Source organism: Typopeltis vanoorti, chromosome 24 (genome assembly GCF_054136105.1).
Source record: "Typopeltis vanoorti isolate ZY-2024b chromosome 24, IOZ_Tvanoo_1.0, whole genome shotgun sequence".
Taxonomy (NCBI): domain Eukaryota; kingdom Metazoa; phylum Arthropoda; class Arachnida; order Uropygi; family Thelyphonidae; genus Typopeltis; species Typopeltis vanoorti.
The window spans coordinates 7,732,067-7,745,741 of NC_143572.1; the positions used below are offsets into that span (position 1 = coordinate 7,732,067).

Consider the following 13,675-nt stretch of genomic DNA (forward strand, 5'->3'; position numbering starts at 1 on the left):
AGAATATCTAACACAGATCTTTCAAAAGAATGGTTATGAAACCAAGACTATCAAAAAAATCCTCCACACACCTCCTACAAGCATCGCTCAGAAATTTTATTTCTGAGCGATGCTTGTAGGAGGTGTGTGGAGGATTTTCACGCTTCCATATATCAAAAATGTTACAGACACGATGGCTAAATTACTTAACAAATATAACATCAAAGTAGCCTGTCTGCCGCTGGAAAAAATTCCGAGATTTCTACATCCTCCGAAACCTCATCATCCTTTAAAAAAACCAGGTGTTTATAAAATTTATTGTTCTTGTGACGTCTGCTATGTAGGACAGACAGGAAGATCTGGGAAAATTCGCATGAACGAACACCAAAAGGATGTGCAAAACAGAAGTGAACACAAATCAGGTCTAGCTTTCCATACCACTTCCACCAGCCACAATGTACTCTGACAGAAAACAAACATGTTGTACATAAAAAAAACAAAAAAACTGTTACATAAGGAAATTTAAAGAAGCTGCAAACATCCTTAAAATACCAACACAATGCAATAAAAATCAAGGATTTATTCTCCACCAAGTTTGGTCAGCTTTAATAAAAAATATACCTCAGTCAGACCTCAGACATTATGAACTTGAACAACAGAACGTGGCATCATCCAGCATTGTTCAAATTCAGCACTGCTTTGAATCTGCATTCTGATTTTTAATTTTATGAATAGTCAGACGGCTACAACTGTATAGTATGAACTATTACTAATAATTTCTCTTTTCTTTGTGTTTTAAACTTTAAGTTACCTTTTACCCCTAAAGATGTAAGTCAAACGACTTGCGAAACTTGTCGGGTCTTTTATTAATTCATTATGTTTTATATAGCTTATTAAAAAAATGTGGTCCAATTACCAGAATATACCATGTGAACTTCTAAACCACAGAAACTTCCACCTACAATTAAACACTTACGGTGAGTGCTTTTGGTATAAAGTTACGCAACTAGAGAAATTATGTATTAAACATCTTAATTTCATCAACCATCTTATATTCTTAATCCAATGCAGAGATAACGAAATCGTTCCTAAGTTCATCCAAATCAAGCGTGCATTCCATACAAATAAAGCCAACAGAATTTACTGAAGAATAGAACTAGCTATTCTGAGAGAAAGGATTGCAGCCACTAGATCTGAATTAGCACAAATAAGTCTGGATACATTTTCTCTACATAGTGAGTTAGCCACATCTCTTTCATCCAGCCTGTGGAACAATATTGACATCATCACATATAACAAGGCTGTGGCAATCTCTGATCGGAAGAAGCATACTTTAATCAGAAAATTCAACTTACTTCTTCACGAAAAACAAAAACAAAGAAAACACCTAGATTATGCCAAAGTAGTTATCAACCTTTCTTCAAGAATCCTATCAAGAGAAGAAAATAATCTACTCCTAAAAGGCTTTAACTTTGCCTTAATGCCACGTTTCATTCCCAAAATTGACATAATGGCACAAATAGAAAAAGGAATAAGAAATTTACCTCGTAATACATCAGATCTCATCTGCACACAAACCACAGCATTACTATTGCAAAGTAAATTACCTCAATGGAATCTTCCTTACACGGATACACTTCCCTCAAAGAATTAAAGTGAGACAAAAATATCGTTATAATCAAAGCAAATAAAGGGAATTCAACAGTAGTGTTGAACTGTGAAGATTATAATAATAAAATGAAAACTCTTCTTGAAGATTCTAATACCTATAAACCTTTAGACAGAGATCCCACTTCGCGCACTCACAATAAAACCAATGATCTAATCAAAAAGAGACCTAACTGGACTGAAGAACTCAAAAGAACCCTACATTCAAAACACCCATTAGTTCCAAGAATATATGGTGTTCCAAAAATTCATAAGATAGGTATTCCCTTAAGAACAACAGTAGATGGTAGAAAATCTCCGACCTCTAATTTAACAAAACATCTCACCAACATGATTTTACCTCATACAGAAAAAACATCTTCTTTCATCAAGAACAGTACACATTTTATTGAAAAAGTAAAAGATATTTATATTGGACCTTCAGACGTCTTAGCAAGTTTGGATGTTATCAGCCTATTTACAAATGTTCCAAGAAACGAAACTGTGAATCTCCTGGAAGACCTTTTTCCCCCGGATATCGTAGATCTTTATAAACATTGTATAAATAATACTTTTTTCATGTATCAAGACAAATTTTGGGAACAAAAGGAAGGATTGGCTATGGGCTCTTCCCTTTCTCCGGCATTAGCTAACCTATATATGGAAAACTTTGAAAATACAATTATACTCCGACTTACTCGAATCCGGAGTTACGCAGTTTCTTATATGTACATATTCCCATCCCGCTTCACGCCTCACCACTAGTCGTACCTTTCAGGCGCCGGCCGCTTTCGCCAGTGTCGCACATGCTCTGAACAAGCACTGACGTGTTTTGCACGGTCTCCGTTCATACATGATTTTTATAGTCTACAAACCTTGCGATTGTTTAATGTTATGTTCTTGATAAAAATTTTATCACATAAAAATAATAATGTTATCCAAAAGAAGCAAGTCCGATTCTTCTACAGCTAGCAAGAAAAGAAAAACATTGACTTTGGAAACAAAACTCAACATTATTAAGGATTTTGAAGGCGGAATGAAAATTTGTGAGCTAGCCAAGAAGTTCGATCTACAGGAATCCACAGTAAGAACAATCATAAAAGAAAGGTTTGCAGATTTTGGAGATAATCTATGTCGTACATAGATTCTAATAAGGAACGAATTGTAGCCACAAGGCAAGGAATAAAAAAAATCATTAGCTTGCTATGAAGAAATTTTGCTTGACAAGAAAAAGACATTATGCCGTCAGACGAATCTATTAGATTTTATGAAACCATCGACATCGAAATAACTTTTTTTTATGTTCAAAAAAACTACAATTATGATTATATTTCTTAAAAAATATAGGTGTTTTTGTAAACCTTTGGTCCCAATTGTATGTTTGTATATTTAAATTACATGCAAAAGTATACCCCGAGTTACGCGAATTCTACTTATGCGCTTTTTGTTGTTCCCACCTACTGCGTAACTTCGGGGTTTTACTGTAATGCTTTAAATAATTATCATAAAAACCAAAAATATGGCTACACTATGTAGCGATATATTCATCATATGGCCAGGAACAACAGATGAACTCATTGCTTTTAAAGATTACCTAAATAATTTGCATAATAATATAAAATTTACTTTAGAACAAGAAGAACTTAGGAAACTGCCTTTTCTAGACATTCTATTAGAAGTCAGTAAAAAGGATAATAAACTTTCTTTCTCAATATATATAGAAAACCCACCAACACAGGAAGATTTCTTAATGCGCCCTCACACCACCACCCTTTGCAAAAAATATGTCTAATAAAAACCTAAGTGAGAGAGACCGTATCACATTTCCAGCACAGAAAAACAGAGAAATGAAGAATTAGAATATCTAACACAGATCTTTCAAAAGAATGGTTATGAAACCAAGACTATCAAAAAATCCTCCACACACCTCCTACAAGCATCTCTCAGAAACAAGATTTCAAAAACGTTATCATGCTATACATTTTTGATATACCTTCCATATATCAAAAATGTTACAGAGAAGATGGCTAAATTACTTAATAAATATAACATCAAGGTAGCCTTTCTGCCGCTGGAAAAAATTTCGAGATTTCTACATCCCCGAAACCTCCTCATCATCCTTTAAAAAAACCAGGTGTTTACAAAATTTAATGTTCTTGCGGCATCTGCTACGTAGGACAGACAGGAAGATCTGGGAAAATTCACATGAACAAACACCAAAAGGATGTGCAAAACAGAAGCGAACACAAATCGGGTCTAGCTTTCCATACCACTTCCACCAGCCACAATGTACTCTGGCAAAAAACAAACATGTCGTACATAAAAAAAAAAAAAACTGTTACATAAGGAAATTTAAAGAAGCTGCAAACATCCTTAAAATACCAACACAATGCAATAAAAATCAAGGATTTATTCTCCACATTGGTCAGCTTTAATAAAAAATATACCTCAGTCAGACCTCAGACATTATGAACTTGAACAACAGAACGTGGCATCATCCAGCATTGTTTAAATTCAGCACCGCATTGAATCTTCATTCTGATTTTTAATTTTATGAATAGTCAGATGGCTACAACTGTATAGCCTGAACTATTACTAATAATTTCTCTTTTCTCCTCATCATCATCATCAAATTCCTGCCATGTACCCCTTGAGGGGTACATGGCAGGAATATGATAGTATTACATGAAAAAAATTACATCATTTCTAACTTCCTATCTACAATTTTCCTCCAAATCAGTCTGTTACTTGTCAAGACTCCAACATTATCAGATCTTATATTTCTATCGTCTAAGGCACTTTGTACCGTATCAATCCACCTATATCTTGGTCTTCCTCTGGGTCGTTTTGCTGCCAACCTGGCAGAGAACACTTGTTTTGCTAATCTTTCTTCGCCCATTCTGTTTAAGTGACCATACCACCTGAAATTATCTTTGCTAATGCATTCCTGGATGCTAACGATGTCAAGTTCTTTCCAGATATCCTCATTTTTAATATGATATTGCCATTGATGCCATCTGTTCATGCCTATAATCTTTCTTAGGACTCTCATATCTGCGGTCTCTAGTCGTCTTTGGTCAAGTATTTTACTTCTGACCCAGCTCTCAGGTCCATAAGTTAAGACTTGTTTGAACACTGTCTTGTATACAGTTAATTTAGTGTTCTCACTAATTTCTTTTTTATTCCATATGAATTTATTCAGTTGACTTCCTACCATACCAGCTTTGTTGATTCAGTTGTCTATTTCTATATTTAATTTACCATCTTCAGTAAAAATCATGCTTAAGTAGCTGAAATGTTTTACTTGTTCCACAAGTTCTCCATTCACAACACAGTTGACATTTTCATTAATTTTGCCTATTTTCATTGTCTTTGTCTTTTTATTACTGACCTTCATACCATATCTATTACAACAGTTATTCAATTTAGTCAGAGAATCTTGCAGACTTGTAGCGGATTTATTTAGAAGTATAACATCATCCGCATAAAGCAAAGAGCTGACATTAACATCTCCAATTTTGATGTCATGTTTAATACCACTTTCCTTCATAATGTGATCCATATAGATAATGAATAACAGATGGGATAACGTACACCCTTGTCTCACACCAGATTTAACATTAAACCATCTTCCTGTACTTCCTTCAATTCTAACTGCTGATTTACAACTCAAATAAAGACTAAGTATTGCTTGGTATAATGCCCCATCGACACCATATAACTGTAGCGTATTGAATAGCTTCTCTCTTGGCACCTTGTCATATGCCTTTTCCAAATCGACAGAACTTAAATACAGATCTTTGTCATATTCCCATGCTTTCTTGACTATTTTTCGTAAAGTGAAGATCTGATTTTTTTTTCATCCAGAAACCTAGAAACCTGAACAGGCAAACTGGCCCTGTGAACACACACTAATCTACAGCCATGAATACTTACAACAATGTGGAAGAGATAGGGACCTCACCATATTATCCTTATGTCCATAGGCAACCTCCTGGACAGAGATGACTCATGATGAAAAGAATTAAGGATATGATAAACAATTTTTTTTTTTACATGCAGCAAAGATTAAGGCTGCTAGTTAGGCATATGGTAATGATGCAGAAAGAAAAGGTGAAAGAGAGGGTTATTTTGGCTAGTCTAATGATATCTAGCTGGTGACAAGTGTGGCATGCAAGAAGATATGAATATGTTGCTGATTCAAGTGAGTGAGAAAGTTATAATTGTGTCTTTTGCCACAGTATGATAGATGCAAGCTGAGATGAAGAGCTGTGATTGTGAATGATTGAGTGTGCAGTTTCTGGGTGTGTGGAATGAGTTTGATGAATGGAATGCCTTATATAAGGTGGATCATTTGCATTTCAATGGATTCGGAGTCGGGTGTCTTTACAAGGTATTCAGTTTGCAAGTGAACAGTCAGAATAACTAGAGTATTTAGGGTGATGAAGGTGAGTGGGTTTGCAGGCAACCTAGAAGTAAGTGGGAGAATGATCACATGATGCTGGATGTGCTCCCCAGGTTTATTAACTTTGTGAGAAAATAGGAAATCAGCACAACACATAAAGGAGGTGGGATTATTGCAGTTTATATAAACAAATGGCAGAAGTATTTAAAATGAGGGAGAGGGAGATTTTGGCACTGGTTAGTTCACCTTGGCCAGAAATTATAGTCATTTGTGAGATTTGATTAACCAAGCATGATATAGTTGCTTGGATAATATGCAATGGGTCTAGTATTTTTGGAGAGGAGGGAATAGAATAGGAAGGGGGTTTTGCTAATAATAGGATAGCACAAGAATTTGAGGACAGAATTTCATGATGTTGAGATAGAGGCCAACAGGATGAATGAAATAAATAGTTGGTTGTTGCTATCAGCATGGAATATATTGGGAAATTTTGATGACATGCACTGGCAAATTAGCATAATGAATGCAAGATGTGCAATTGTTATGGCAAGAAGGGTAACACAGCGGAAGAAATAGAACTACTGCATGATCCTTTTGTCAGTGAGAATATATTTGATGCAATCCTGTCAAATGTACCACTTTTATCACATCCCTGTATTTATATTGAATAGTAAGGAAGAATTGCATGGGTTTCCTTGCACCAGGTTTCCATTTGGTGCAGTGAATTTTATTCTTTTAGAATCTACAAAATGATTTACTCAAAATAAAAAAAAAAATACTATATAACTAAACATAATTATACAGAGCATAAACACCTTTCAGATTAATAAATATGAATCTGTTTGGATCCAAGGTTTTCTGATTACTAGAATATGAGATTTTTTTAGAATCACAGCTGATTACTCACTCATACACCCTCGCATTATTACTGAATTGCTTTACAAATTAATGGATATTATTAACATTAACTGGTCATTTCCCACACTGAGTATCCTATTTCTCACAGTAAAACTCTACAAAGAATAACTGTTCTTTAATATGATGATTTCTTTATAATACTTTTTTCAAAAAATGTAAAGTTTAACTCCTGTGATGTGTAAAGTCAGGATTTCTGGTCTAACTTGATCATCAACGTTATAGTGCTGATGTATTATAAGTTTACAAAATTTAATGGGTTTTATTGACATTAAAAAAAAAGATATATTGGTGTTCTTCTAACCGAATAGAGGCAGATCTTCCTGTTTGTCTGGCTAGAAGAACACCAATCTTATATTGAATACTTTAAACCTGAAAAGTCTGGACTTGCAGAACATGCCATCTTCACTAGACACAGAGTTCATTGGAGAAAGACAAGAGTTCTTCACAAAAGTCCGTTTCTCATGGAACGCCTTTATAAAGAAACGTGAAACTCTCCTTCATTCTCCTAACTTAAACAGATCCGATGGCTTACGTCTATCCCCTTTATGGGAGTTAGTACTTTACAAATCAGTTAATCTTTCCTAACTTTTTATTGTATTGATTTTTTTTTTATTTTTAGGAAAGTTATTGACCTTTTTAGTCATCTTACACCAGCTACTTAGGTGGCACTTTTTGGAATTGTCAGTTATTGTTTAATTTGAGCTTAATATGTACTGAAGATGCCTGTTACACACAGGTGAAAATTATACTATTAAATAATCTTTGTACTTGAGTTTTTTCCGTTATTAATTTTGCATAGTGGAAGGAAATGCATTTTGAATTCAGAATAATTTTGTATGGAATAAAAGAAAGAAAAATTGGGACACTAGCTGAATACAAGATGTTCAAACCAGTTTTATCCTGCCAACACGAGAGTTGGTATCAAAGCAAAAGTCAAAGACTAGAAATCATAGAGATGAGAGATCTGAGAAAAATCAGGTAGTAGGAACAGATGGCATCAATGGCGCAATCATTTTAAAAATGAAGATAGTAGGAAGAAACTTGAGAGTGTGTTAGTATTCATGACCGTACCTAAGTAGAGGCAGTCTAATGATTATTTTTTTAATTAAACAGAATGGGGAGGAAAGCTTACCAAAATAGATTCTTGTATTAGTATTATAAGTTTATGGCCAAGATGACAGGAAGATAGAATCAGAGGAAGACCGAGAACTAGTTGGATTGATGCAGTTTTTAGCCTTTGAAATTGGAGATAATTTGTTTTCTTCAGATTTGGTGGATTTGCTGAGAATGATGATATATCTAATTTTTTGCTTAGTTTCCCATAGAGTTCTTGAATTGCCAATCATACATGCTATCCATCCATCCATTCTTGTGCCATCTCCTGTCTAGGAGGTTGACTACCATGATGTCACTCATGGTTAACTACTGGCATAACGAACATGTGGTGTGCACCCTATCTCTTTCACATATTGTCATAAGTATACATGACTGTAATCCATGTGTTTCATGGAGCCGGTTTGCCTGTTCTGTGAGACAAAAAACCCAAGTTTCCAGGTGAAAAAACCATCTACCTCCATATGAGACCGGCTAACTCACCTTTAGTCCAGATAAAGGTTCATGTCATAGACGGGAATCGAACTCAGGTATTTCCAACCAAAGGGCTTCGTCTATATTGACTGAGCTATGGAAGCTCCATACATGCATCTTAATCACTTCAGTTTGTATTCTTACTTTTAGTAGATTGCATATGCAAGTGCCCTTGTGGTATCACTGGATATTAGCATTTATTGATTAAACATTTATATGTAGCCTTATAACTTTGAATTTATTAGCAGGTTAATTTATGATTTTCAGTAGATCAGTATTATAGCATGAACTTTCCATTCTGTTTTGGGTGGACTTTATGAAATATTAAAGACTATCACTTCCTGGAGAAACTTTATAATTACCAATAATGAACATTTGTTTTTAACAATACAATATATAGAATACCTTATTTTGGGTATTTTAGTTTTTGATATTATGTTCTTCCATATGTAATGATTTTCAGATTAGCAGATCATTGGATAGTAGTGTTTATCATATTATAGTAAGTTCAGATTAGTGTTTGTTGCTTTGAATTTATCAATGAGTTACTGTGAATTTTTAATAGGTTGGTATTGTAGCAAAAAAGTTCCATTTAGGAGGAGTGGTTAGGGAAGCTCCAAAACTGTCTCTGCCTGGAAAACTCGTGTTTCCAAGGTAAGAATTCACTTCAAATTAAGCTTTATGCCATTTCTTTGTATTTGTAAATATCTTGGGGAGAGAGAGAGAGACCTTAAAAAACTTATCATAACATTCAACTTCCATATAGCTGAAAAACTCATCTTGGAGGTCCTATTGTTACACACATAGCTCATTGAACTGTATACCTTAAAACCATTGTTTCTGCACTTACCCCCCCCCCCCTCTTTCTCTCTCTGTCTCTCTCTCTCTCTCTCTGAAAATGCATTCCACTAATCAGCCACTTTCCACACAAGATGCCATGAATGGCTTCTAGTTCTGTCCCTGTTTTCTCCCATTCTCTTCTCTTCCTATTTGCAAGGTTCTGAAAATTAAAAAAAAAAAAAAAAAAAAGAGAGCTTTTCCTTGATATTTCTTCATTCAAATATTTCAACATTACAGAGACTGGAAACCACCATCTCTGGATCCTTTTGAATACACAATCATTCTTGAAGCCTGATCCAATCATTGCACAAGGGAACCATAACTCCTTACTCCTGCATATCAGTGTCCTCTGCATTATTTCTATAATTCATTGTGATATCTTCACAATTTTAGTAACTTGTTCCATAAGTTTTAGGTTCTTCTGTCCTCTAATTGTGTGATATGCATCCTGTCTTTGCTTTTCAAATTTTAAAACCTTGCACATTGCAAATGTGGAACTTGAAACATTCATTTACCCACTCCTACACAGTCTATTCAAATCATCCTATAAAGTCGTGTCTACTGTGCTCCTTATAGTTGCCCCCAAATACTGCATTATCTCCATTTAAACCTCTCCAGTATCATTAAAATATACGTTAAACTGCATTGGTCAAAAAAAAAAAAAAAGTTTCAATCACCACTACTAACTACTAACTCTTGCATGCTTACTGCTCATGTTCCAAAACTTTTATAGTTCAATTTGTTTATTTTTATTTTCCCTTTGTTTATTTTATTAATTTATATTATTCATGATATGTATGCTTTTCAAGACATACAGTGAGTCCTCAGTTTATGTGACATGCGTTCCTGAAACCCTTTGCTGAGTTAAAAATCATGTAAATAAAAAGGATTTTTCTATTCAATACATATAAAATAAGGTGGTGCATTTCTTAGAAAATTTACAAATGATACTTAATGTAAGACTTTGGGGGGAAAGGAATATTCTTTGTGTTATTCTTTGTTAAAAGTGATATGAATTATCATTTTATATTTATAAAAATGTATTATTATCACTTTATAAGTGAGGTAGTGATTAAATGTACACAACTATATGCTTCTCTTAATTAAATTTTTGAAATACTATCAAAATAAAATCATAGTAAACAAAGCACATGAGCACTTCTTTCAAAGTCTGTTTAGCATGAGAGACTAACAACAGAGAGGCAGGATGTTGGGCAGATTACATGACAATTGCATGAAGGATGAGGCATCAGATTAGCTCAGTCTTAGAACAATACTACCAGATTTTACTTGAATGTTTGGATATGCAAATAAAATGGCTATATATCGTATCTGCAAGTTCAAATCTCTATAAACTAAACATGAGTAAGCATATGACTTACTGTTACTGTATTTAGTATAACTAAGAGAAGAAAAGAAGTAATGCCATGAATATCAATTGACATATAAATTAAGAATCTTATACTGCTAGATGAGTATTAATTTATGATGAAATATTTCTACAAAGGTTATTTTGGAGCCTTGTGAATTAGTTCAAGTATAGATCATTTCTTTACTTTAACTATTTTATATTACCTATAGGATAATTAAATAGGTAATTATCTGGCCTGTTTTGCCATGGAGTTAGTGTTTAGTCCTCAAACAGCAGTCCACAGATTCGAATCATACTGTAGACACGGATATTTGTGAACAATTAGGAGATAAATTTCATTACCCTGTGTGAGGCCATTTCTCTTAGAGATGAATTTCAGTACCCAGTGTGCGACCACTGCCCTGCTTATTGGAAGCCTAAACAAAGAACAGTTCTTTGTTTATTCTGTGGAGCAGGATTTCCAGAATATGAAAATATTAAATTATTTTAAAAAAAAAAAATGAGGTAAAAAGAATTTAAAAATTCTCACATTCATGTATTGTATGAGGTTAATTTTAATGATAAAAAAAGTTTAAAAATAGTTACTGTGTGGAATATGCATTATTTAAAACAGAATTAATTCAAATATTAAATATTCCAACAATTAATTTTGTAGAAATAACACTATATGCATTAACTTTCACAGAGAGAAATAGAGAAAGAAGAAGACTTGTTGTTTGTGATATCTTCATACAGATTCTGGATACAAGAGAATTTGAAATAGAAAGTGATTACCATTCAGTTTTAGCAGAATAAAAATTAATATGTGTTAAAAATACTAATGTTTGCATATGGTTCAAAGCTAGATCTATGTGAAGAGACCTCATGTGCTTAGGAGCACTAAGAAAGGAATGGACTTCTGACCTCAAGTCCTTACCTTCTGAAGAGGAATGGACTGACAGTTTGGAATTTAGCAGACCAAACTGTATTCTGTATTGGCTTATACCAAAAATGATAATCTCATGATAGGTGGGTCAGCCAGTTAAACAAGAGCCCTGCCGTTTTCTTCAGGAAACTAAGCTGAACAGAGAAAAGTCAACTATTGGAACAAACTCAAAATCAGCAGAATTCAAACTGTGCACCATCATTGTAAAAAGTATCAGCAAGAAACAAATGGAACTGACAGAATAATTACAGAAGTACCACGTCAACTTAACTGATGATACTGTGGGGGGAGGGGAAAGAGAGAGAGAGAGATAAGATCATTCCAGATAATGATCTCATTCAGAAGAGGTTATATTTATGCCATACTGAAAAGAGAAAGAAAGTGATACAAGGGCTAGAGCGTACTCCTTAAGTGATGCGCAGCCACATCGCCCTACAGCTGCGAGAAGTGGGTGAGGGCTACTACATCAAGGGCGGGCGCGGTTAAAGAAGCGAGCCGAGCAAGCGTAGAGAATGTTGTGAGTGAGAACATTGAATGTTGGAAGTTTGACTGAAAGGGGAAGAGAGGTGGCAGACATGATGAAGAAGTTGGACATTTTATGCGTGCAGGAGACAAAGTGGAAGGGGGAAAAGGCGAATTAACTAGGAGACAGGTATAAATTGTTCTACTCTGGAACAAATAAAGAGGGAAGAAATGGTGTTGGAATTGTGGTGTGTGGCAAAATGAAGAGCGCAGTACTAGAAGTGGGTAGGAGGAACGGTAGGATCATGCAAATGAAACTGGGTCTTGGAGAAAAGCATCTGGTCGTCTTATGTGTATATGCCCCATCTGTTTGCTGTAAAGAAGAAGAGAAAGATGAATTCTGGAACATGCTAGATGAGGGAACTGGAAGAAAACGAGATGGTGATTGTCGGAGGAGACTTGAACAGACACATAGGGAGACAGAATAACTGCTGTGAAAGGGTGCATGGTGGCCATAGAGTGGGATGAACCAAGAAGAAGAGACAGAGAGGAAGGATTTTGGACTTTGCAGTAGCGTTTGATCTGGCAATTGTGAACTCCTTTTTCTGTAAGAGGGAAGTGCATTTGATAACATTTAGAAGTGGCAACAACAGTTCACAGATTGACTACATTTTGGCTAGAAGAAAACATATTAAGGTAGTAACAAATTGTAAGGTAATCCCAACAGATCAAATGGTGCAGCAACACCGGCTGCTGTGTGCAGACTTTAAAATAAAGTCAAAGATAACATGTCTGCTTCCTATGGCTTCGACAACTAAGTGGTTTCGCTTAAAAGAAGAGAGTGTGAGGAACTGTTTTAGGGAGAAGGTGTTAGAGAGGATTTCGGAAGGACTAAAAAGTGTACAAAATTGGCGGAGACATAATTCAAAAGCAATTCTAAGTTGTGCAATTGAGGTGCTTGGTGAAACATCCAGAAAGATTAGAGAGCAGAAGGAGGATTGGCAGTGGAACAATAATGTAGAAGAAGCAGTGATGGCTAAGAGGAAGGCAAAGCAGAAGCGAGATGAGTCAAGAGTGGAAGAGGACAGAGAGGAGTACAGAGAGAAAAAGTGAGAAGCCAAGAGAGTTGTTGCACAGGCGAAGGCCATGACATATCAAGTCCTTTATGATCAATTAGAAACACAAAGGAAGTACAGAGAAAGATTTATCGTTTGGCAAAATGTAGAAATAAGGCATTAAAGGAATCTTACATGTGAGGCAGATCAAAGACTGAAGGAAGAGTATTAAGAGAGGGATGTCTGTTTCTTATATCCACATCCCTCTCTTAATACTCTTCCTTCAGTCATTGATCTGCCTCACATGTAAGATTCCATTAATGCCTTATTTCTACATGGAGAATATACTTTGAAGGGCTTTTGAATGAGGAAAATGTGAGGACTCACAGAGACGATGGGCAGTCTTATTAGCGGATGGTGCAGAACATCAATAGAGTGGAAAAGGAGGAGGCCATAAAGAGAATGAAGAATGGAAAATCGGTGGG

General features: G+C 35.0%; 1 protein-coding gene across 2 annotated transcripts in view; it reads left to right on the forward strand.

Moving 5' to 3' along the window:
- SppL (signal peptide peptidase-like protein) overlaps positions 1 to 13,675 on the forward strand; it is a 391,868-nt gene that overhangs the window by 314,743 nt on the left and 63,450 nt on the right. For both annotated transcript variants that reach the window (XM_090413421.1, XM_090413422.1), the window contains one exon: positions 9,102 to 9,190. In XM_090413421.1, coding sequence (XP_090269547.1) covers positions 9,102 to 9,190 — 89 coding nt within the window. The remainder of the gene's footprint in view (positions 1 to 9,101; positions 9,191 to 13,675) is intronic.